Source organism: Oncorhynchus nerka, unplaced genomic scaffold (genome assembly GCF_034236695.1).
Source record: "Oncorhynchus nerka isolate Pitt River unplaced genomic scaffold, Oner_Uvic_2.0 unplaced_scaffold_3074, whole genome shotgun sequence".
NCBI classification, from domain to species: Eukaryota; Metazoa; Chordata; class Actinopteri; order Salmoniformes; family Salmonidae; genus Oncorhynchus; species Oncorhynchus nerka.
The window spans coordinates 1-27511 of NW_027038225.1; the positions used below are offsets into that span (position 1 = coordinate 1).

At 49.0% G+C, this 27511-nt stretch overlaps 1 protein-coding gene across 1 annotated transcript; it reads right to left on the reverse strand.

Annotated features, from left to right (window-relative positions):
• Positions 1-2140: 2140 nt before the first annotated feature.
• On the reverse strand, positions 2141-25892 carry LOC135566862 (tRNA-dihydrouridine(16/17) synthase [NAD(P)(+)]-like; the record flags this gene model as incomplete). The annotated part of the gene is made up of 13 exons (XM_065014456.1): positions 25839-25892; positions 24477-24730; positions 23744-23852; positions 23533-23583; positions 20814-20926; positions 19984-20066; positions 17973-18076; positions 17061-17208; positions 16868-16964; positions 5336-5424; positions 4264-4423; positions 3667-3704; positions 2141-2262 (listed from the first exon to the last, which is right to left on the reverse strand). Coding segments are annotated over exons 2-13 (1354 nt in total), but the record flags the coding sequence as incomplete, so codon positions are not given.
• Positions 25893-27511: the final 1619 nt, after the last annotated feature.

The following is a 27511-nucleotide window of genomic DNA, read 5'->3' on the forward strand; positions in this document are numbered from 1 at the left end:
AGAGAGGAGTTGAATGCACACCAGTTACCTACAGAGAGAGAGTTGAATACACTGATTACCCTACAGAGAGAGAGAGAGAGGTTGAATACACACTGATTACCCTACAGAGAGAGAGAGAGTTGAATACACATACCTGATTACCCTACAAAAGAAGAGAGAGGTTGAATACACACTGATTACCCTACAGAGAGAGAGAGGTTGAATGCACACTGATCACCCTACAGAGAGAGAGAGAGAGGAGTTGAATACACACTGATTACCCTACAGAGAGAGGGAGGAGTTGAATACACACTGATTACCCTACAAGAGAGAGAGGTTGAATACACACTGATTACCCTACAGAGAGAGAGAGGTTGAATACACACTGGTTACCTACAGAGAGAGAGAGGTTGAATACACACTGATTACCCTACAGAGAGAGAGAGGTTGAATACACACTGATTACCCTACAGAGAGAGAGAGGTTGAATACACACTGATTACCCTACAGAGAGAGAGATGGTTGAATACACACTGATTACCCTACAGAGAGAGAGAGGTTGAATACACACTGATTACCCTACAGAGAGAGAAGGTTGAATACAGCTTGATTACCCCTACAGATAGAGAGAGAGGTTGAATATACTGATTACCCTACAGAGAGAAGAGGGAGGTTGAATACACACTGATTACCCTACAGAGAGAGGGATGAATACCGCAGTTACCCTACAGAAGAGAGAGGTTGAATACACACTGATTACCCTACAGAGAGAGAGGTTGAATACACTGATTACCCTACAGAGAGAGGTTGAATACACACTGATTACCCTACAGAGAGAGAGGTTGAATACACACTGATTACCTACAGAGAGAGTTGAATACACACTGATTACCCTACAGAGAGAGAGAGTTGAATACACACTGATTACCCTACAGAGAAGAGAGGTTGAATACACACTGATTACCCTACAGAGAGAGAGAGAGAGGTTGAATACACTGATTACCCTACAGAGAGAGAGGTTGAATACACACTGATTACCTACAGAGAGAGGTTGAATACACACTGATTACCCTACAGAGAGAGGTTGAATACACACTGATTACCCTACAGAGAGAGAGGTTGAATACACACTGATTACCCTACAGAGAGAGAGAGGTTGAATACACACTGATTACCTACAGAGAGAGAGAGAGAGGTTGAATACACACTGATTACCCTACAGAGAGAGAGAGAGGTTGAATACACACTGATTACCCTACAGAGAGGTTGAATACACACTGATTACCCTACAGAGAGAGAGGTTGAATACACACTGATTACCCTACAGAGAGAGAGAGAGGTTGAATACACACTGATTACCCTACAGAGAGAGAGGTTGAATACACACTGATTACCCTACAGAGAGAGAGAGAGAGGTTGAATACACACTGATTACCCTACAGAGAGAGAGAGAGGTTGAATACACACTGATTACCCTACAGAGAGAGAGAGAGGGTTGAATACACACTGATTACCCTACAGAGAGAGAGGTTGAATACACACTGATTACCCTACAGAGAGAGAGGTTGAATACACACTGATTACCCTACAGAGAGAGAGAGGTTGAATACACACTGATTACCCTACAGAGAGAGAGAGGTTGAATACACACAGTTACCCTACAGAGAGAGGTTGAATACACACTGATTACCCTGAGAGAGAGAGGTTGACCACTGATTGCCTACAGAGAGAGAGAGGTTGAATACACACTGATTACCCTACAGAGAGAGAGAGAGAGAGATTGAATACACACTAGATTACCCTACAGAGAGAGAGAGAGAGGTTGAATACACACTGATTGCCCTACAGAGAGAGAGAGGTTGAATACACACTGATTACCCTACAGATAGAGAGAGAGGTTGAATACACACTGATTACCCTACAGAGAGGTTGAATACACACTGATTACCCTACAGAGAGGTTGAATACACACTGATTACCCTACAGAGAGAGGGTTTAGGGACCTGGAGAGAGGGAGGGGGGGGGTTAGGGTCCAGGTTGAAGAGGTTGTTACACATGGTAATGAGGAACAGGGTGAAGAGGTTGCTACATACGGTAATGAGGAACAGGGTGAAGAGGTGTTTACACATGGTAATGAGGAACAGGGTGAAGAGGTGTTTACACATGGTAATGAGGAACAGGGTGAAGAGGTTGCTACACATGGCAATGAGGAACAGGGTGAAGAGGTTGCGACACATGGCAATGAGGAACAGGGTGAAGAGGAGGAACAGGGTGAAGAGGTTGCTCCACATGGTAATGAGGAACAGGGTGAAGAGGTTGCTACACATGGTAATGAGGAACAGGGTGAAGAGGTGTTTACACATGGTAATGAGGAACATGGTGAAGAGGTTGCTACACATGGTAACGAGGAACAGGGTGAAGAGGTTGCTACACATGGTAATGAGGAACAGGGTGAAGAGGTTGCTCACACATGGTAATGAGGAACAGGGTGAAGAGGTTGCTACACATGGTAATGAGGAACAGGGTGAAGAGGTTGCTACATACGGTAATGAGGAACAGGGTGAAGAGGTTGCTACACATGGTAATGAGGAACAGGGTGAAGAGGTTGCTACACATGGTAATGAGGAACAGGGTGAAGAGGTTGCTACATACGGTAATGAGGAACAGGGTGAAGAGGTTGCTACACATGGTAATGAGGAACAGGGTGAAGAGGTTGCTACATACGGTAATGAGGAACAGGGTGAAGAGGTTGCTACACATGGTAATGAGGAACAGGGTGAAGAGGTTGCTACACATGGGAGGAACAAGGTGAAGAGGTTGCTACACATGGTAATGAGGAACAGGGTGAAGAGGTGTTTACACATGGTAATGAGGAACAGGGTGAAGAGGTTGCTACACATGGTAATGAGGAACAGGGTGAAGAGGTGTTTACATGGTAATGAGGAACAGGGTGAAGAGTGTTGCTCACACATGGTAATGAGGAACAGGGTGAAGAGTGTTTACATGGTAATGAGGAACAGGGTGAAGAGGTTGCTCCACATGGTAATGAGGAACAGGGTGAAGAGGTGTTTACACATGGTAATGAGGAACAGGTGAAGAGGTTTACACGGTAATGAGGAACAGGGTGAAGAGGTTGCTACATGGTAATGAGGAACAGGGTGAAGAGGTTGCTACATACGGTAATGAGGAACAGGGTGAAGAGATTGCTACACATGGTAATGAGGAACAGGGTGAAGAGGTTGCTACACATGGTAATGAGGAACAGGGTGAAGAGGAGGAACAGGGTGAAGAGGTTGCTACACATGGTAATGAGGAACAGGGTGAAGAGATTGCTACACATGGTAATGAGGAACAGGGTGAAGAGGTGTTTACACATGGTAATGAGGAACAGGGTGAAGAGGTTGCTCCACATGGTAATGAGGAACAGGGTGAAGAGGTTGCTACACATGGTAACGAGGAACAGGGTGAAGAGGTTGCTACACATGGTAACGAGGAACAGGGTGAAGAGGTTGCTACACATGGTAATGAGGAACAGGGTGAAGAGGTTGCTACACATGGTAATGAGGAACAGGGTGAAGAGGAGGAACAGGGTGAAGAGGTTGCTACATACGGTAATGAGGAACAGGGTGAAGAGGTTGCTACACATGGTAATGAGGAACAGGGTGAAGAGGTCGTCTCTCCACTCACCTTTGGATTTCCACACTGCTCACACTTGATGTACTTTGCTGCAGAGAAAACAGGGGTAAAACAGAGGTCATCTACTGTACTGTTTGTGTCGGCTGAGGCACTGTACATTCTGTAGAATTATAAACTGGGTGGTTCCAGCCCTGAATGCTGATTGGCTGACAGCCGTGGTATATCAGACCGCGCCACGGGTATGACAAGCTTATATACCAATATACCACGGCTAAGGGCTGTTCTTACGCACGCAGCGCAACGCTGAGTGTCTGAACACAGGCTGTGGTATATTGGCCATATACCACGATCCCCGAGGCGTCTTATTGATTAGAGCAGTTAAACAAATGTTTTGTCATACACTGTGGTTGACCCTGAATGCTGATTGGCTGACAGCTGTGGTATATCAGACCGTACACCACGCGTATGACAAAACATTTTACGTTTTCACTGCCCTAATTATGTTGGTAACCAGTTTATAACAGCAATAAGGCACCTTGGGGTGTGTGGTATATGGCCAATATCCCACCGGCTAAAAGCCGTATTGCTTAATTACTCTGGATAGAGAGTCTAGGTAACTGCAGTACTACGAGGAAAAAAATAACTCACGCTTCTGCTCGTGACAGAAGTTCTTGTGGGGTTTCTGGCTTTCTTTCTTCTGTTTGTTTTTGGAGAGGGCATCGCACGCCCGTCCGAGTCCTTGTGACAACGCCTCTTAGGACACCCTGCCTTCCTGGGTACCGTTGCTGTTAGCAACCGAGCCTTCGGCCTGGCAGGAACAATGTTCATCGTCACGGCAACGTGTTACGGTTTCTATGTGTTTGGACTTGACGACTTTGATCTTCTAATCAAATCAAATTGTTATTGGTCACGTACACATGGTCAGCAGATGTTAATGGTCAGCAGGTGTTAATGGTCAGCAGATGTTATTGGTCAGCAGGTGTTAATGGTCAGCAGATGTTATTGGTCAGCAGGTGTTAATGGTCACGTACACATGGTCAGCAGATGTTATTGGTCAGCAGGTGTTAATGGTCACGTACACATGGTCAGCAGATGTTAATGGTCAGCAGGTGTTAATGGTCAACAGGTGTTAATGGTCACGTACACATGGTCAGCAGGTGTTAATGGTCAGCAGGTGTTAATGGTCAGCAGATGTTAATGGTCACGTACACATGGTCAGCAGGTGTTAATGGTCAACAGGTGTTAATGGTCAGCAGATGTTAATGGTCAGCAGGTGTTAATGGTCAACAGGTGTTAATGGTCACGTACACATGGTCAACAGGTGTTAATGGTCAGCAGGTGTTAATGGTCAGCAGATGTTAATGGTCACGTACACATGGTCAACAGATGTTAATGGTCAGCAGATGTTAATGGTCGCGTACACATGGTCAACAGATGTTAATGGTCAGCAGATGTTAATGGTCAGCAGGTGTTAATGGTCGCGTACACATGGTCAACAGATGTTAATGGTCAGCAGATGTTAATGGTCAGCAGGTGTTAATAGTCGCGTACACATGGTCAACAGATGTTAATGCGAGTGTAGCGAAATGCTTGTACTTCTAGTTCCGACAGTGCAGTGATATCTAACATTTTCACAACAACTACCTAATACACACAAATCTAAGTAAAGGAATGTACACAGATCTCAAGTTAGGATTCTCAACAGGAAATTGTCACTCACACTGGTCTGACGTACGGCTGGCAGATCCAATGAGGGAATGGCAGCCCAACCACCTGCCCCGCCTCCCGCCTCCATTGGCTACTCTCCTCCTGCAGAGGTTAAACAAATGAGAAAATAACCAGTGTCACCATCTAGCTGTGTTGGGAGGAGGGAGAAGAGGGGGAGGGGAGAGAAGAGGGAGAGGGGGAGAAGAGGAGAGGGGGAAGAAGGATGCAGAAGAAGAGGGGGAGGGGAGGAGAAGGGCTGGGAAGAAGGGGAGGAGGAGAAGAAGGGGAGGAGGGAGAAGATGGTAACCCTAACCCTAGGTACCTGGCAGCCGTAGCTAACCCTTGGTACCTGGCAGCGTAGCTAACCCTAACTCCTAGGTACCTGACAGCGTAGGCCAACCCCAGGTACCTGACAGCGTAGCTAACCCCTAACCCTAGGTACCTGACAGCGTAGCTAACCCCAACCCTCTGGTACCTGACAGCGCAGCCAACCCTAGGTACCTGACAGCGACAGCTAACCCTAACCCTAGGTGCCCAGGCAGCGTAGCTAACCCTAACCCTGGGTACCTGGCAGCGTAGCTAACCTCAACCCTTGGTACCTGACAGCGAGCTAACCTAACCCTAGCACTGACAGCGCGGCTAACCCTAGGTACCTGGCAGCGTAATAACCTAACTCCATGGTACCTGGCAGCGTAGCTAACCTAACCCTAGGTACCTGACAGCATAGCTAACCTAACCCTAGTTACCTGACAGCATAGCTAACCCTAACCCTTGGTAACTGACAGCGTAGCTAACCCTAACCCTAGGTATCAGGCAGCGTAGCTAACCTAACCCTAGGTGCCTGACAGCATAGCTAACCCTAACCCTTGGTACCTGACAGCGTAGCTAACCTAACCCTTGGTACCTGACAGCGTAGCTAACCCTAACCCTAGGTACCTGACAGCATAGCTAACCCTAACCCTTGGTACCTGACAGCGTGGCTAACCCTAACCCTAGGTGCCTGACAGCGTAGCTAACCCTAACCCTAGGTACCTGACAGCTTAGGGGCCAACCCTAGGTACCTGGATGAGAAGAATCCCAGGGTACCAGGCAGCGTAGCTAACCCTAACCCTAGTACTCCACAGCGTAGGCTAACCCTAGGCACTGGACAGCGAGCTAACCCTAAACCCTAGGTACCAGGCAGCGAGCTAACCCTAACCCTAGGTACCTGACAGCGCAGCTAACCCTAACCCTAGGTACCCGACAGCCGCAAGCACCCTAACCCTAGGTACCTGACAGCGTAGCTAACCCTCCTAACCCTAGGTACCTGACAGCATAGCTAACCCTAACCCTAGGTACCTGACAGCATAGCTAACCCTAACCCTTGGTACCTGACAGCGTAGTTAACCCTTAACCCTAGGTATCAGGCAGCTTAGGCTAACCCTAACCCTAGGTACCTGACAGCATAGCTAACCCTAACCCTTGGTACCTGACAGCGTAGCTAACCCCTAACCCTTGGTACCAGGCAGCGTAGCTAACCCTAACCCTAGGTACCTGACAGCATAGCTAACCTAACCCTGGTACCTGACAGCGTAGCTAACCCTAACCCTAGGTATCAGGCAGCATAGCTAACCCTAACCCTAATGTACCTGACAGCATAGCTAACCCTAACCCTTGGTACCTGACAGCGTAGCTAACCCTAACCCTTGGTACCTGACAGCGTAGCTAACCTCAACCTAGGTACCTGACAGCATAGCTAACCCCAACCCTTGGTACCTGACAGCGTACCTAACCCTAACCCTAGGTACCAGGCAGCGCAGCCAACCCTTGGTACCTGACAGCCAGCTAACCCTGGTGCCTGACAGGTTTTAGCTAACCTAACCCTAGGTGCCTGACAGGCGTAGCTAACCTAACCCTAGGTACCTGACAGCGTAGCTAACCCTAGGCCTGACAGCGTAACCTAACCCTAGGTACCAGGCAGCGTAGCTAACCCTGGGTGCCTGACAGGCGTCAGCTAACCCTAACCCTAGGTACCTGGCAGCGTAGCTAACCCTAACCCTAGGTACCTGACAGCTTAGCTAACCCTGGGTACCTGACAGGCGTGGCTAACCCAACCCTTGGTACCTGACAGCGTAGCTAACCTAACCCTAGGTACCAGGCAGCGTAAGTACCTGACAGCCTAACCCTTGGTACCTGACAGCGTAGGCTAACCTAACCCTAGGTACCTGACAGCGTAGCTAACCCTAACCCTTGGTACCTGACAGCGTAGCTAACCTAGGTACCCTTAGCTAACCTAGGTACCAGGCGTAGCTAACCCTAGGTACCTGACAGCATAGCTAACCCTAACCCTAGGGTACCTGACAGGCGTAACTCCTAACCTAGGGTACCTGACAGGCGTGCTAACCCTAACCCTAGCAGCTAACCCTTGGTACCTGACAGGCGTGTACCCAGCCTAACCCTAGGTACCTGGCAGCACCTGACACAGCGTAGCTAACCCTAACCCTTGGTACCCTAGCTAACCCTGTGCCTGACAGCGTAGCTAACCCTAACCCTCTAGGTGCCTGACAGGCGAGCTAACCCTAACCCTGGTACCTGACAGGCGTAGGGCTAACCCTAACCCTAGGTACCTGACAGGCGTAGCTAACCCTAACCCTGGGCAGCGTAGCTAACCCTTGGTACCTGACAGCGTAGCTAACCCTAGGTACCTGACAGCGTAGCTAACCCTAACCCTAGGTACCTGACAGCGTCAGCTAACCCTAACCCTAGGTACCTGACACAGCGTAGCTAACCCCTAACCCTAACCTGACAGTGTAGCTAACCCTTGGTACCTGACAGGCGTAGGCTAACCCCAACCCTAGGTACCTGCCTGACAGGCGTAGGTACCTGACAGCGAGCTAACCCTAGGTACCCCGCAGCTAACCCTAAGTACCTGACAGCGTAGTAACCTAACCCTAGGTACCTGACAGCTGCTAACCCTTGACAGGCGTAGCTAACCCTTGGTACTGACACAGCTAGGGTACCAGGCAGATTTAGCTAACCTAACCCTAGGTGCCTGACAGCGTAGCTAACCCTAACCTAGTACCAGGCCTGACTAACCCTTGGTACGTGACAGCGTAGCTAATCCTAACCCTTGGTACCTGACCTAGCTAACCCTAGGTATATGGCAGTAGCTAACCCTAACCCTAGGTACCTGACAGTGTAGCTAACCCTAACCTCTAGGTACCTGACAGGCGTAGCTAACTCCCAACCCTAGGTACCCGACAGCGTAGCTAATCCTAACCCTAGGTACCTGACAGCGTAGCTAACCCTAACCCTAGGGTACCTGGCAGGTTAACCCTAGGACCTGGGCGTAGCTAACCCTGGTACCTGGCAGCGTAGCTAACCTAAAGGTACCTGGCAGCGTAGCTAACCCTAACCCTAGGTACCTGGCAGCGTAGCTAACCCTAACCCTAGGTACCTGGCAGCGTAGCTAACCCTAACCTAGGTGCCTGGCAGCGTGGCTAACCCCTAACCCTTGGTACCTGACAGCGTAGCCTAACCCTTGGTACCTGGCAGCTAACCCTGGTACCCAACAGCCGTAGCTAACCCCAGGTACCTGGCAGCGTGGCTAACCCCTAGGTACCTGACAGCGCAGCTAACTCTAGGTACCTGACAGCGTGGCTAACCTGGGTACCTGACAGCGTAGCTAACCCTAACCCTAGGTACCTGACAGCGTAGCTAACCTAACCCCTAGGTACCTGGCAGCGTAGCTAACCCCCCTAACCCTTGGTACCTGCGTAGGGCTAACCCTAACCCTAGGTACATGACAGCTAATAACCTAACCCTGGTACCTGACAGGCGTAGCTAACCCTAGGTACCTGGCAGCGTAGCTAACCCTAACCCTAGGTACCTGGCAGCGTAGCTAACTCAACCCTAGGTACCTGGCAGCGTAGCTAACCTAACTCCTAGGTACATGACAGCATAGCTAACTCCTAGGTACAGCGTAGCTAACCCTAACCCTAGGTACCTGGCAGGCGTAGCTAACCCTAACCCTAGGTACCTGGCAGGCGTAGTTAACCCTAACCCTAGTTACCTGACAGGCGTAGCTAACCTAGGGTACCTGACAGCGTAGTTAACCCTAGGTACCAGGCAGGCGTAGCTAACCCTAACCCTGGTGCCTGACAGCGTAGCTAACCTAACCCTAGGTACCAGGCAGCGTAGGCTAACCTAACTCTAGGTACCTGACAGCGTAGCTAACCCCTAACCCTAGGTGCCCTGACAGCGTAGGCTAACCTAACCCTAGGTACCTGACAGCATAGTAAGCTAACCTAGGTACCTGACAGCGTGGCTAACCTAACCCTAGGTACCTGACAGCATAGCTAACCCTAACGCTAGGGTACCTGACAGCATAGCTTAACCCTAACCCTTGGCCTGACAGGCGTAGCTAACCTAACCCTAGGTATCAGGCAGCGTAGCTAATCCAACCCCTAGGTACCTGACAGCATAGCTAACCCTAACCCTAGGTACCTGACAGCGTAAGCTAACCTAACCCTAGGTACCTGACAGCGCCTAACCCTAGGTGCCTGACAGCTAATCCCTAACCCTAGGTACCTGACAGCGTAGGGGCCAATCCCAACCCAGGTGCCTGGACAGCGTAGCTAACCCTAACCCTAGGTACCTGGCAGCGTAGCTAACCCTAGGTACCTGGCACTAACCCTAGGTACCTGCAGCAGCCAACCCTTGGTACCTGGCAGCGTATTAACCCTAACCCTAGGTACCTGGCAGCGTAGCTAACCCTAACCCTAGGTGCCTGGCAGCGCGTAGCTAACCCTAACCCTAGGTACCTGACAGTGTGGCTAACTTTCTTAACCCCAGGTACCTGGCAGGCGTAGCTAACCCTAACCCTTGGTACCTGACAGCGTAGGCTAACCGTGCCTGGCAGCGTGGCTGACCTGGTACCCAACAGCGCGCTAACCCTAACCCAGGTACCTGGCAGCGTAGCTAACCTAGGTACCTGACAGCGTTAGGCTAACCTAGGTACCTGACAGCGTAGCTAACCTAGGTACCTGACAAGCTAACCCTAAGTACCTGACAGCGTAGCTAACCCTAACCCCAGGGTACCTGACAGCGTAGCTAACCCTAACCCTAGGTACCTGACAGCGTAGCTAACCCCTAACCCTAGGTGCCTGACAGGCGTAGCTAACCTAACCCTAGGTACCTGACAGCGTAGCTAACCCTAGGTACCTGGCAGGCGTAGCTAACTCCTAACCCCCTGGCAGCGGCTAACCCTAACCCTTGCCTGACAGCTGGCTAACCTAACCCTAGGTACCAGGCAGCGTAGCTAACCCTAACCCTAGGTACCTGACAGCGGTAACCCTAACCCTAGAGGCAGCGTAGCTAACCCTAACCCTTGGTACCTTGATACAGCGTAGCTAATCCTAACCCTTGGTACCTGACAGCGTAGCTAACCCTAGGTAGTGGCAGCGTAGGCTAACCCTAGGTACCAGGCAGCGTAGCTAACCTAACCCTAGGTACCTGACAGCGTAGCTAACCTAACCCTGGTGCCTGACAGCGTAGCTAACCCTAACCCTACCAGGCAGCGAGTAACCCTGGCAGCGTAGCGTAACCTAACCCTAGGTAGCCTGACAGCGTAGCTAACCCTAACTCCCAGGTACACATGACAGCGTAGCTAACCCTAACCCTAGGTACCTGGCAGCGTAGCTAACCCTAGGTACCTGGCGTAGCTAACCCTTGGTACCTGACAGCGCAGTTAACCCTAACCCTGGTACCTGGCAGGCGTGGCTAACCCTAACCCCAGGTACCTGGCAGCATAGCTAACCCTAACCCTAGGTACCTGGCAGCGCAGCTAACCCTAACCCTAGGTACCTGGCAGCGTAGCTAAATCCTAACCCTAGGTACCTGACAGCGTAGCTAACCCTAACCCTAGGTAACCTAACCCTAGGTACCTGGCATGGCTAACCCTAACCCTAGGTACCTGGCAGCAGGGCTAACCCTAACCCTAGGTACATGACAGCATAGCCCTAACCCTAGGTACCTGGCAGGCGTAACCCTGGCACCTGGCAGTGTAGCTAACCCTAACCCTAGGTACCCTAACCCTAACCCCTAGTTACCTGACAGCGTAGCTAACCCTAGGTACCTGACAGCGTAGCTAACCCTAACCCTAGGTACCAGGCAGCGTGAGTTAACCTAACTCTAGGTACCTGACAGCGTAGCAACCCTAACCCTTGGTACCTGACAGGCGTAGCTAACCCTAACCTAGGTACCAGGCAGCGTAGCTAACCCTAACTCTAGGTACCTGGCGTAGCTAACCTAACCCTAGGTACCTGACAGCGTAGCTAACCCCAACCCTAGGTACCTGACCCTAAACCATAACCATAGGTGCCTGACAGCGTAGCTAACCCTAACCTCTAGGTACCTGACAGCACAGCTAACCCTAACCCTAGGTACCTGACAGCATAGCTAACCCTAACCCTTGGTACCTGACAGGCGTAGCTAACCTAACCCTAGGTATCAGGCAGCGTAGTAACCCTAACCCTGGTACCTGACAGAGTAGCTAACCCTAACCCTTGGTACCTGACAGCGTGGCTAACCCTAACCCTAGGTACCTGACAGCATAGCTAACCCTAACCCTTGGTACCTGACAGGTAGCTAACCTAACCCTAGGTATCAGGCAGCATAGCTAACCCTAACCCTAGGTACCTGACAGCATAGCTAACCCTAACCCTTGGTACCTGACAGCGTGGCTAACCCTAACCCAGGTACCTGACAGCTTAGGCCAACCTTGGTACCTGACAAGCTAACCCTAACCCTAGGTACCTGACAGCATAGCTAACCCTTGGTACCTGACAGCGTGACTAACCCTAACCCTTGGTACCTGACAGCGTAGCTAACCCTAGGTAGCTAACCCTTGGTACCTGACGGCGTAGCTAACCCTTGGTACCTGACAGCGTAGCTAACCCTAACCCTAGGTACCTGACAGCGTAGCTAACCCTAACCCTAGGTACCTGACAGCGTAGCTAACCCTAGGTACCTGACAGCGTAGCTAACCCTAGGTACCAGGCATAGCTAACCCTAGGTACCTGACAGTGGCAGCGTAGCTAACCCTAACCCTAGGTACCTGACAGCGCAGCTAACCCTAAGTACCTGACAGCCTAACCCTAACCCTTGGTACCTGACAGCGTAGCTAACCTAACCCTAGGTACCTGACAGCGTAGCTAACCCTAGGTACCTGACAGCGTGGCTAACCCTTGGTACCTGACAGCGTAGCTAACAGGTACCTGACAGCTAACCCTTGGTACCTGACAGCGTAGCTAACCCTAGGTACCTGACAGCGTGGCTAACCCTTGGTACCTAACAGCCATGCTAACCCTAACCCTAGGTACCTGACAGGCGTAGCTAACCCTAACCCTAGGTACCTGACAGGCATAGCTAACCCTAGGTACCTGACAGGCGTGGCTAACCTAGGTACCTGACAGGCGTGAGCTAACCCTAGGTGCCTGACAGGCGTAGCTAACCCTAACCTAACCCTAGGTACCTGACAGCGTAGCTAACCCTAACCCTAGGTACCTGACAGCGTAGCTAACCCTAACCCTAGGTACCTGACAGCGTAGTTAACCTAACCCTAGGTACCTGACAGCGTAGCTAACCCTAACCATTGGTACCTGACACCTAACCAGGTACCTGGCAGCGTAGCTAACCCTAAGTAACCTAACCCTAGGTACCTGACAGCGTAGGGCTAACCCCAACCCTGTACCAGACAGCGTAGCTAACCCTAACCCTAGGTGCCTGACAGCGTAGCTAACCTAACCCTAGGTACCTGACAGCGTAGCTAACCCTAACCCTAGGTGCCTGACAGCGTAGCTAACCCTAACCCTAGGTACCTGACAGGCGGGCTAACCCTGAACCCTAGGTACCTGACAGCGTAGCTAACCTGGGTACCTGACAGGCGCTAGCTAACCCTAACCCTAGGTACCTGACAGCAGCTAACCCTAACCCTAGGTACCTGACAGGCGTAGCTAACCCCCCTAGGTACCTGACAGCGTAGCTAACCCTAGGTACCTGACAGTGTAATAACCCTGGTACCTGACAGCGTAACCTAACCCTAGGTACCTGGCAGGCTAAGCTAACCTAGGACCTGACAGCGTGGCTAACCCTAACCTAACTCTAACCCTAGGTACCTGACAGCGTAGGCTAACCCTAAACCTGACAGCGTAGCTAACCCTAACTCTAAGTACCTGACAGCGTAGCTAACTAACCTAGGTACCTGACAGCGTAGCTAACCCTAACCCTAGTTACCTGACAGCGTAGCTAACCCTAGGTACCTGACAGCGTAGCTAACCCTAGGTACCAGACAGCGTAGCTAACCCTAACCCTTGGTACCTGACAGCGTAGCTAACCCTAACCCTAGGTACCAGGCAGCGTAGCTAACCCTAACTCTAGGTACCTGACAGCGTAGCTAACCCTAACCCTAGGTACCTGACAGCGTAGCTAACCCTAACCCTAGGTACCTGACAGCATAGCTAACCATAACCATAGGTACCTGACAGCGTAGCTAACCCTAACCCTAGGTACCTGACAGCATAGCTAACCCTAACCCTAGGTACCTGACAGCATAGCTAACCCTAACCCTTGGTACCTGACAGCATAGCTAACCCTAACCCTTGGTACCTGACAGCGTAGCTAACCCTAACCCTTGGTACCTGACAGCGTAGCTAACCCTAACCCTAGGTACCTGACAGCATAGCTAACCCTAACCCTTGGTACCTGACAGCGTAGCTAACCCTAACCCTAGGTATCAGGCAGCATAGCTAACCCTAACCCTAGGTACCTGACAGCATAGCTAACCCTAACCCTTGGTACCTGACAGCGTAGCTAACCCTAACCCTAGGTACCTGACAGCGTAGCTAACCCTTGGTACCTGACAGCGTAGCTAACCCTAACCCTAGGTACCTGACAGCATAGCTAACCCTAACCCTTGGTACCTGACAGCGTAGCTAACCCTAACCCTAGGTACCAGGCAGCGTAGCTAACCCTTGGTACCTGACAGCGTAGCTAACCCTTGGTACCTGACAGCGTAGCTAACCCTAACCCTAGGTACCTGACAGCGTAGCTAACCCTAACCCTAGGTACCTGACAGCGTAGCTAACCCTAGGTACCTGACAGCGTAGCTAACCCTAGGTACCAGGCAGCGTAGCTAACCCTAGGTACCTGACAGCGTAGCTAACCCTAACCCTAGGTACCTGGCAGCGTAGCTAACCCTAACCCTAGGTACCTGACAGCGTAGCTAACCCTAAGTACCTGACAGCGTAGCTAACCCTAACCCTTGGTACCTGACAGCGTAGCTAACCCTAACCCTAGGTACCTGACAGCGTAGCTAACCCTAGGTACCTGACAGCGTAACTAACCCTTGGTACCTGACAGCGTAGCTAACCCTAGGTACCTGACAGCGTAACTAACCCTTGGTACCTGACAGCGTAGCTAACCCTAGGTACCTGACAGCGTAACTAACCCTTGGTACCTAACAGCGTAGCTAACCCTAACCCTAGGTACCTGACAGCGTAGCTAACCCTAACCCTAGGTACCTGACAGCATAGCTAACCCTAGGTACCTGACAGCGTAGCTAACCCTAGGTACCTGACAGCGTAGCTAACCCTAACCCTAACCCTAGGTACCTGACAGCGTAGCTAACCCTAACCCTAGGTACCTGACAGCGTAGCTAACCCTAACCCTAGGTACCTGACAGCGTAGCTAACCCTAACCCTAGGTACCTGACAGCGTAGCTAACCCTAACCATTGGTACCTGACAGCGTAGCTAACCCTTGGTACCTGGCAGCGTAGCTAACCCTAAGTACCTGACAGCGTAGCTAACCCTAGGTACCTGACAGCGTAGCTAACCCTAGGTACCTGACAGCGTAGCTAACCCTAACCCTTGGTACCTGACAGCGTAGCTAACCCTAACCCTAGGTGCCTGACAGCGAGCTAACCCTAACCCTAACCTAGGTACCTGACAGCGTAGCTAACCCTAACCCTAGGTACCTGACAGCGTAGCTAACCTAACCCTAGGTGCCTGACAGCGTAGTAACCCTAACCCTAGGTACCTGACAGCGTAGCTAACCCCTGGTACCTGACAGCAGCTAACCCCTAACCCTAGGTACCTGACAGCGTAGCTAACCCTAACCCTAGGGTACCTGACAGCGTAGCTAACCCTAACCCTAGGTACCTGACAGCGTAGCTAACCCTAACCCTAGGTACCTGACAGTGTAGCTAACCCCTTGGTACCTGACAGCGTAGCTAACCTAACCCTAGGTGCCTGGCAGCGTAGCTAACCCTAGGTACCTGACAGCGTAGCTAACCTAGGTACCTGACAGCGTAGCTAACCCTAGGTACCTGACAGCGTAGCTAACCCTAAGTACCTGACAGCGTAGCTAACCCTAAGTACCTGACAGCGTAGCTAACCCTAACTCTAGGTACCTGACAGCGTAGCTAACCTAACCCTAGGTACCTGGACAGCCCTAACCCTTGGTACCTGGCAGCGTAGCTAACCCTAACCCTGGTGCCTGACAGCGTGGCTAACCCTAGGTACCCAGGGCAGCTAACCCCTAACCCTAGGTACCTGACAGCGTAGTTAACCCCTAACCCTAGGTACCAGGCAGCGTAGCTAACCCTAACCCTTGGTGCCTGACAGCGTAGCTAATCCTAACCCTTGGTACCTGACAGCGTAGCTAACCCTAGGTACCTGCCTGCAGCGTAGCTAACCCTAACCCTAGGTACCTGACAGCGTAGCTAACCCTAACCCTAGGTACCTGACAGCGTAGCTAACCCTAACCCTAGGTACCTGACAGCGTAGCTAACCCTAACCCTAGGTACCTGGCAGCGTAGGCTAACCTAACCCTAGGTACCTGACAGCGTAGCTAACCCTAACCCTAGGTACCTGGCAGCGTAGCTAACCCTAGGTACCTGGCAGCGTAGGGGCTAACCCTAGGTACCTGGCAGCGTAGCTAACCCTAACCCTAGGTGCCTGGCAGCGTAGCTAACCCTAACCCTAGGTACCTGGCAGCGCAGCTAACCCTAACCCTAGGTGCCTGGCAGCGTAGCTAACCTAACCCCAGGTACCCTGGCAGCGTAGCTAACCTAACCCTGGTACCTGACAGCGTAGCTAACCCTGGGTACCTGGCAGCGTGGCTAACCCTGGTACCTAACAGCGTAGCTAACCCTAACCCTAGGTACCTGGCAGCGTAGCTAACCTAGGTACCTGACAGCGTAGCTAACCTAACCCTAGGTACCTGACAGCGTAGCTAACCCTAACTCTAGGTACCTGACAGCGCAGCTAACCTAACCCTAGGTACCTGACAGCGTAGCTAACCCTAACCCTAGGTACCTGACAGCGTAGCTAACCTAACCCTAGGTACCTGGCAGGCGTAGCTAACCCTAACCCTAGGTACCTGGCAGCGTAGCTAACCTAACCCTTGGTACCTGGCAGCGTAGCTAACCTAACCCTAGGTACCTGGCAGCGTAGCTAACCTAACCCTTGGTACCTGACAGCGTAGCTAACCCTAACTCTTGGTACCTGGCAGCGTAGTCTGAGTTGTCTGCTGACCTCTGTCAGCCCCTGCAGGTTCTTCACCTTGGCCAGCTCCTCTCTCAGGTCCTTGTGGATCTGCAGCCTGGAGAAACACTAACAAATAAAACACACACACAGATTGTGGCGATAGTGAAGTACTGAGTGTGTGTGTGTCCCTCTGGGTGTGTGTGTTACATACGTGTGGTGCCAGAGCTTGAAGAGGTGTGCTCGGACATAGGACAGGGTACAGGGAGGGTACTGACTGACCACCTCTAGATACTCCTCAGCCATCTCCCATACAGGAGGGCTGTGACCCTCAAACAGAGCTGGGTTATGGAGGTTCCCCTCTGGAAACACACACAGAGAAAGAGAAAGAGAAAGAGAGAGAGAGAGAGAGAGAATCATGACAGATGTTGCGAAGCGTAGCGAGTAGAAAGCGAGAGAGAAACACACACAGAGAGAGAGAGAGAAACACACACAGAGAGAGAGAGAGAAACACACACAGAGAGAGAGAGAAACACACACAGAGAGAAACACACAGAGAGAGAGAGAGAGAAACACACACAGAGAGAGAGAGAGAGAAACACACACAGAGAGAAACACACAGAGAGAGAGAGAGAGACACAGAGAGAGAGAAACACACACAGAGAGAGAGAAACACACACAGAGAGAGAGAAACACACACAGAGAGAGAGAGAAATACAGAGAGAGAGAGAGATAAATACACACAGAGAGAGAAACACACAGAGAGAGAAACATAGAGAGAGAGAAACACAGAGAGAGAGAAACACAGAGAGAGAGAAACACAGAGAGAGAGAGAGAGAAACACACAGAGAGAGAAACATAGAGAGAGAGAAACACAGAGAGAGAAACATAGAGAGAGAGAAACACAGAGAGAAACACAGAGAGAGAGAAACACAGAGAGAGAGAGAGAAACACACAGAGAAAGAGAGAAACACACAGAGAACCATACACACACAGAAAGAACCACACACACACACAGAGAGAGATAACCATACACACACAGACACATGAGAGAGAGAAAGTGATAAACACAAATTAGTAGGTGTTATGACTCTTGGGAGACTAATTACTCAAGGTACACACCTACCTGCACTCATCACCCCCTGTACTCCAGTCTCCTCCATACACTGCTTCACATCACTCAGGTGTTGGATGTTACCGTTAGCGAACACAGGGATGTTAACAGCGTTCCTATAGCAACAACAAAGAGAGAGATAGAGAGACTGTTTAATAAACCCAGTACAATCACATGATCAGCTATGTGACAATAGAATAGAGTACTGTACAGTAGAATATAATATAATGTTTTCCTGTGAAGAAACTTCTTGAGACCTACTAGACCTACTACACAGCAGAGACCTATACAAACTGTCTCCAACTACACAGCAGAGACCTACTAGACTATACAAACTGTCTCCAACTACACAGTAGCCCTACTAGACTACACAAACTGTCTCCAACTACACAACAGAGACCTACGAGACTACAAACTGTCTCCAACTACACAGTAGCCCTACTAGACTACACAAACTACCTCCAACTACACAGCAGAGACCTACGAGACTACACAAACTGTCTCCAACTACACAGCAGCCCTACTAGACTACAAACTACCTCCAACTACACAGCAGAGACCTACTAGACTATACAAACTGTCTGCAACTACACAGCAGAGACCTACTAGACTACACAAACTGTCTCCAACTACACAGCAGAGACCTACTACACAAACTGTCTCCAACTACACAGCAGAGACCTACTAGACTACACAAACTGTCTCCAACTACACAGTAGCCCTACTAGACTACACAAACTGTCTCCAACTACACAGCAGAGACCTACTAGACTACACAAACTGTCTCCAACTACACAGCAGCCCTACTAGACTACAAACTACCTCCAACTACACAGCAGAGACCTACTAGACTATACAAACTGTCTGCAACTACACAGCAGAGACCTACTAGACTACACAAACTGTCTCCAACTACACAGCAGAGACCTACTAGAGTACACAAACTGTCTCCAACTACACAGCAGAGACCTACTAGACTACACAAACTGTCTCCAACTACACAGTAGCCCTACTAGACTACACAAACTGTCTCCAACTACACAGCAGAGACCTACTAGACTACACAAACTGTCTCCAACTACACAGCAGCCCTACTAGACTACAAACTACCTCCAACTACACAGCAGAGACCTACTAGACTACACAAACTGTCTCCAACTACACAGTAGCCCTACTAGACTACAAACTACCTCCAACTACACAGCAGAGACCTACTAGACTACACAAACTACACAGCAGAGACCTACTAGACTACACAAACTACCTCCAACTACACAGCAGAGACCTACTAGACTACACAAACTACCTCCAACTACACAGCAGAGACCTACTAGACTACACAAACTGTCTCCAACTACACAGCAGAGACCTACTAGACTACACAAACTGTCTCCAACTACACAGCAGAGACCTACTAGACTACACAAACTGTCTCCAACTACACAGCAGAGACCTACTAGACTACACAAACTGTCTCCAACTACACAGCAGCCCTACTAGACTACACAAACTGTCTCCAACTACACAGCAGAGACCTACTAGACTACACAAACTGTCTCCAACTACACAGCAGCCCTACTAGACTACAAACTACCTCCAACTACACAGCAGAGACCTACTAGACTACACAAACTACCTCCAACTACACAGCAGAGACCTACTAGACTACAAACTACCTCCAACTACACAGCAGACCTACTAGACTACACAAACTGTTTCCACCTGATAAACATAATACACAGCAGAGATTGACTACACAAACTTCTCTGTAGTCTTGAACTGTACACAGCAGGGAACTGCAAAGTGTCTCCAACTACACAGCAGAGACCTACCCCAGACCTTGATGTGTTCCCAGCTAGCAAATGCCTGTGGCAGAGTCAAACTTTCTTAATTGAACTGTGAGGGAACTGCAGTGAACTGCAGTGTGCTTACTGTACAGCCTTGATGTGTTCCCAGCTAGCGATGCCTGTCGCGGGTCCTTTCTTAATTGAACTGTGAGGGAACTGCAGTGTGGTCTACTTACCGTACAGCCTTGATGTGTTCCCAGCTAGCGATGCCTGTCGCAGGTCCTTTCTGGTCCTTGGTCCGACCGTGGACGGTCAGCAGCTGAGACAGAGATGGTGAGGTCTGAATGAAATGACTTCCTACCCGGTTAAATGTTTTAAAAAATTAAAAAATACAAATAAAATAAAATGAGTGTGTCTGTGTGTTGCTATGGAGACAGCATAGGTGACACTGCAGTACTACGAGGAATGTTTTTGATGAGGCTCTCTTGTTCAGATATTCGTAAGTGGACTGGAGGCAGGGCATGAAAGGGAAAACGAATCCAGTTGTTTGTGTCATTCGTTTCAGGGAAGTACCTGCGTAATTGCTTACCCAACTCACTTAGGTGCTTCACTATATCACATTTGACATTGTCCGTAAGCTTGAGTTCATTTAGCACACAACAAATCATACAATGATGGAAAGACCTGTGTGTTGTCCTTGTTAATGCAGACAGAGAGGAGCTCCAACCTGTGTGTTGTCCTTGTTAATGCAGACAGAGAGGAGCTCCAACCTGTGTGTTGTCCTTGTTAATGCAGACAGAGAAGAGCTCCAACTTCTTAATCATAGACTCAATTTTTGTCCTTGTTAATGACAGAGAAGAGCTCCAATTTAATCATAGACTCAATTTGTGTCCTGCACATTGAATATAGTTACGTAGAGTCCCTGTAATCCTAGATTCAGATCATTCAGGAGAGAGAGAAAACATCACCTAGATAGACCAAGCTCCTCTAAATATAATCTGGCTAATTTTAGGTAATGTTTCATAGAAGATCAAAATAAAATACTTGTGTGTGTGATGTTTCCCACCTGGCAGCCAGCCTTCTCCAGCATCTGAGCGTACTGAACAGTCTCCTCCATCTTGTTAAACACACGGATCTTACAGGTGATGGGAACAGAGATCTTCTCATTGGCTAGCTTCACTAAGGAGAAACAGAGAGAAAAGACTGGCTAGCTTCACTAAGGAGAAACAGAGAGAAAATACTGGCTAGCTTCGCTAAGAAGAAACAGAGAGAAAAGACTAGCTAGCTTCACTAAGGAGAAATAGAGAGAAAAGACTGGCTAGCTTCACTAAGGAGAAACAGAGAGAAAAGACTAGCTAGCTTCACTAAGGAGAAACAGAGAGAAAATACTGGCTAGCTTCACTAAGGAGAAACAGAGAGAAAAGACTAGCTAGCTTCACTAAGGAGAAATAGAGAGAAAAGACTGGCTAGCTTCACTAAGGAGAAACAGAGAAAGCTTCACTAAGGAGAAACAGAGAGAAAAAAAGCTTCACTAAGGAGAAATAGAGAGAAAAGACTGGCTAGCTTCACTAAGGAGAAACAGAGAGAAAAGACTAGCTAGCTTCACTAAGGAGAAAGAGAGAGAAAAGACTGGCTAGCTTCACTAAGGAGAAACAGAGAGAAAAGACTAGCTAGCTTCACTAAGGAGAAAGAGAGAGAAAAGACTGGCTAGCTTCACTAAGGAGAAACAGAGAGAAAAGACTGGCTAGCTTCACTAATGAGAAACAGAGAGAAAAGACTGGCTAGCTTCACTAAGGAGAAACAGAGAAAAGACTGGCTAGCTTCACTAAGGAGAAACAGAGAAAAGACTGGCTAGCTTCACTAAGGAGAAACAGAGAAAAGACTGGCTAGCTTCACTAAGGAGAAACAGAGAAAAGACTGGCTAGCTTAAATCCAATCAAATGTTATCGGTAACATATCCGTGTTTAGCAGACGTTATTGTGGGTGTAGTGAAATGCTTGTGTGTCTCTAGCTCCGACAGACAGTGCAGTAATATCTAACAAGTAATATCTAACAATTCCACAAAATATACCCAGTACACACATCTAAGTAAAGGAATTAAAAAATATGGGCTAACAATGTAAGAAATAATACATAAAAAACGAAATAGTGCAACATTTCCTAAGAGCTAAAAACATTGAGACCAGGTGACGTGGAGAGGATGTGTCTGCACCATATACTCTCACTACTGGTGTCCCCCAGGGCTCCGTTCTAGGCCCTCTCCTCTTCTCTCTATACGCCAAGTCACTCAGCTCCGTCATATCCTCACATGGTCTCTCCTATCAATGCTATGTGGATGACACTCAACTACTTTTCACCTTCCCCCTTGACACTCATTTGGCGACACACATCTCTGCATGCGTGGCTGATATCTCTTGGATGTCGGCCCACCACCTCAAGCTCAACAAGATGGAGCTACTCTTCCTCCCGGGAAAGGCCTTCCTGCTCTAAGACCTTTCCATCACAGTTGACAACTCCATGGTTTTCCCATCCCAGAGTGCATAGAACCTTGGCAGGACACTAGACAACACCCTGTTGTTTTCTGCAAACATCAAAGCAGTGACCCGCTCCTGCAGGGTCAAGCTCTACCACGCTCTGAAACTAGGACAGCAGAGTCCCTGTCCATCTTCTGAAAACATATAGAACCCTAAACTTCCCCCTTAAACTAGGACAGCAGAGTCCCTGCCCATCTTCTGAAAACATATAGAACCTAAACTTCCCCTGAAACTAGGACAGCAGAGTCCCTGCCCATCTTCTGAAAACATATAGAACCCTAAACTTCCCCCTGAAACTAGGACAGCAGAGTCCCTGCCCATCTTCTGAAAACATATAGAACCCTAAACTTCCCCTGAAACTAGGACAGCAGAGTCCCTGCCCATCTTCTGAAAACATATAGAACCTAAACTTCCCTGAAACTAGGACAGCAAGTCCTGCCCATCTTCTGAAAACATATAGAACCCTAAACCTCCCCTGAAACTAGGACAGCAGAGTCCCTGCCCATCTTCTGAAAACATATAGAACCTAAACTTCCCCCTGAAACTAGGACAGAGTCCCTGCCCATCTTCAGAAAACATATAGAACCCTAAACTTCCCCCAAAAACTCACACTTTACACTTTTTCCCAACTAATTATCTAGTAAAAGACTGAGTGCTTATGATGTACACACCATTCCAGACAGGTAAAACACAGCATGACACCATTCCAGACAGGCAAAACACAGCATGATACCATTCCAGACAGGCAAAACGCAGCATGACACCATTCCAGACAGGTAAAATGCAGCATGACACCATTCCAGACAGGCAAAAGACAGCATGACACCATTCCAGACAGGTAAAACACAGCATGACACCATTCCAGACAGGTGAAACGCAGCATGACACCATTCCAGACAGGTGAAACGCAGCATGACACCATTTCAGACAGGTAAAACACAGCATGACACCATTCCAGACAGGTGAAATGCAATATGACACCATTCAGACAGGTAAAACACAGCATGACACCATTCCAGACAGGTAAAATGCATTATGACACCATTCAGACAGGTGAAACACAGCATGACACCATTCCAGACAGGTAAAATGCATTATGACACCATTCAGACAGGTAAAATGCATTATGACACCATTCCAGACAGGTAAAATGCATTATGACACCATTCCAGACAGGTAAAACATAGCATACTATATTTTATTTCTACCTCTCTAACTCTCTCCCTCTTTTCTCTCTCTGTTCAAACTCACCCATCTTCTCCAGCAGCTCCCACTCATCCTGTAGGAAGACTCCGTAGTGCCCTTCGTCAGAAATAAATGAGAAACAAATTGACCCCAAACATACAGCATGCTTAGCCTAATTGAAAACCACTTTTTTTAAATTATTTTTTATCAGGGTTTCTCTCTCTCACACACACCATCTCTGTCTCTGAGTGGGGTTTCAGGGTTGGTTAGTTAGTACCTCTCTTGGCGATCATCTGTGGGCATCCCAGGTTGAGATCGATAGCATCACAGTAGTCCTGAGCCAGTAGACATGCCTGGACAAACACCTCTGGGTCGTTGGCACAGAACTGACACACACACACACACACACACACACACACACACACACACACACACACACACACACAAAGAAAGCAGAGAAAGTGCATTACAAACACCTCTGAGTTATTGGCACAGAACTGAGACCATAACACATGAATCTGGGTGATTGTAAAACTCAGAGGCTAGCTGAAACAGGGTGAGAGTGGATGGTAAAACACAGAGGCTAGCTGAAACAGGGTGAGAGGTGATGGTAAAACACAGAGGCTAGCTGAAACAGGGTGAGAGGTGATGGTAAAACACACAGGCTAGCTGAAACAGGGTGAGAGGTGATGGTAAAACACACAGGCTAGCTGAAACAGGGTGAGAGGTGGTGGTAAAACAGAGGCTAGCTGAAACAGGGTGAGGTGGATGGTAAAACAGAGGCTAGCTGAAACAGGGTGAGAGTGGATGGTAAAACAGAGGCTAGCTGAAACAGGGTGAGTGGATGGATGGTAAAACAGGGTGAGGTGGATGGTAAAACAGAGGCTAGCTGAAACAGGGTGAGAGTGGATGGTAAAACTCAGAGGTCGGCTAATAGCTGTAGTTTAATCATATGACCTGTGACACTCCTTTCCCCTGTCGGCATGTGTTTGTGTGTCTTTCTCTCTCACCTGTGTAATAAGCGGCCTGTCTTCGGGGCAGACTTCGCTGTACAGGTTGTCTTTCCTGTAGTTGGCGTCGCGTACAAACACCTGCGCGTGCAGCATGGGCGTGTAGCACAGCTCGGCGCCATGGCGACGGCTCAGTAGACGCCAGGCCAGTTCGCTCTGGTCCACCATGGGTGCAACGACGTAACGCGCCCCCCTCAGCGTGGTCTTCCAGAACTCAAAGCCTTGCAGCTTCACCGCCATCACAGCAACCTGACCTGACAGAGGGAGAGGGGAATGAGAGAGAAAATGAGGTTGTTTTGACCATAGGAGGACAATACAGTCAAAATAAGAGGGTGCTGGGTAGAACTAAAGTAGGGGGAGGATTCCCCTTGGGCCACTGAGCACCTAAATGGGTCATGGTCTTTCTTGGATATTAACTGTCTCAGGCACTGCATCTCAATGCAAGAGGCGTCACTACAGTCCCTGGTTCGAATCCAGGCTGTATCACATCCGGCCATGATTGGGAGTCCCATAGGGCAGCGCACAACTGGCCCAGCGTCGTCCGGGTTTGGCCGTCATTGTAAATAAGAATTTGTTCTTAACTGACTTGCCTAGTTAAATAAAGGTTCAATAAAATTAAATAAATAAAAAAGCTATATCTGTAGGACTTATAGAGACATAGTATATCTGTAGGACTTAGAGACATAGTATATCTGTAGGACTTATAGAGACATAGTATATCTGTAGGACTTATTGAGACATAGTATATCTGTAGGACTTATTGAGACATAGTATATCTGTAGGACTTATAGAGACATAGTATATCTGTAGGACTTATTGAGACATAGTATATCTGTAGGACTTATAGAGACATAGTATATCTGTAGGACTTATAGAGACATAGTATATCTGTAGGAGTTATAGAGACATAGTATATCTGTAGGACTTATTGAGACATAGTATATCTGTAGGACATATGGGACTGATTAAAACTGATTAAATCTCTGGACAGTTTTCTAGGGTAGTTATTATATTCGTTTTGACAGTGTGATACCCCTCATCCTCATCCCCCCCCACAATGCTCTGGATGTGACAAAGACAATTTAATTCATGTTAATAAGGACATTTCTAAAACATTTTTCAAATGAGCAGAGTTCCCGAGATCCACCAATGTTGGCGATCGCGTGTCAGAACTGGTGCACACATACTGTAGCTAGTTATACAGCCATTGGGTGCACATGACTCTTAGTTACCCAGCCAGCTAACGTTAGCACAGTAGCTAGTAAAATTGCTGTGGATTTCATCAACAAAAACATGTTGACGACACGCTAGAAGACATATCTAACATTTCATCAAAATGTGATAACACAAAATAACATTTACCTGTATGAGAAACACTTTGTACAATTTACTCCAGGATGTTCTCAACAGTGGTTCAGTGCCAAACCAGTGTAACAGTCAAATATGACCGAGGAAACGATTAGTGGCAAAGGTACCGCCTGGTTTCAGTAACTTTGCTTTTGAACATTACTGAACACATATTTCCATTTAAACTACCTTTTGGAGTTGTGAGCTCTCTCTATATAGTCAGCTGTAATGATGTTCCTCAAATATCATAGGAATTGTGTATCAAGCAGGAAATAATCTGGACCAGAAAAACAAGGCAACAGTAAACATGTTGTCAACCAACGAGATGATGCAGCGCCCCATTAGGCCAATCCAGTGTAATTTTGTAAATTACAGATCCCTACTGACAAAATGCATCATTAACCCACTACCACAACCACTACCACCACTACCACTATCACCACTACCACTACCACCACCACCACTACCACTACCACTACCACTACCACCACCACCACTACCACTACCACCACCACCACTACCACAACCACTACCACCACTACCTACCACCACCACCACTACCACTACTACTACCACCACTACCACTACCACCACCACTACCACTACTACCCTGCTACTGCTGCCACTGACCACCACTGCCACTGCTGCCTGCCACTACTGCCTGACCACTTCTGCCACTGCCACTGCCACCACTGCCTGCCGCCACTGCCACTGCCCTGCCACCTGCCACTGCCACTGCCTGCCACCACCACTGCCACTGACCACTGCCACTGCCACTGCTGCCACCACCACTGCCACTGCCTGCTCTGCCACTGCCACTGCCACCTGCACTCTGCCACTGCTCTCTCTTACAGACCACCACCACCACTACCACTACCGCCACCACCACCACCGCTGCCACCACCACTGCCACTAGCCACCACCACCACCTACCACTACCACCACCACCACTGCACCTACTACCACCACCACTTCACCACCACTACTGCACGCACTCTACTACCACCACACCATACACTACTACACACACCATACTCACCGCCGTACACCACTCCACCACCACCGCTAAACTCACTGCACTAGCAATAATACACACTACTGTTACTACAACTACTACCACAATCCACGGGCACCACTACCACAGACCACCACTACTGCTACTGCTACTACTACTACTCACCACTACTACTACTACTACTACTGCCACCACCACCACTGCCACAGCCACTCACTGCTGCTGCTGCTGCCATGCTGCCAGTGCTGCTGCTGCTGCTACTACTGCTGTTTGCTGCTTACTGCTACTACTAATACTATACTACTTTACTGCTACTGCTATTGCTGCCACTACTACTACTACTACTACTACTGCTACTACATATATACTACTGCTACTACTACTATTACTACTACTATTACTACTACTACCACTAACACTACTACCACTATTACAACTACTACTGCTACTATTAATGCTACTACTACTACTACTACTACCACAGCTACTACTGCTACTATTAATGCCTCTACTGCACTGCTGCTACTGCTACTGCCGCTATGACCACTACTGCCACTGCTGCCACAGCAGCTGCTGCTGTACCCTAATGCTGCTACTGCTACGCACCACCACTACTACCACCACCACCATACTACTACTTCTACTACTACCACAACTACCACTAGCAATATGG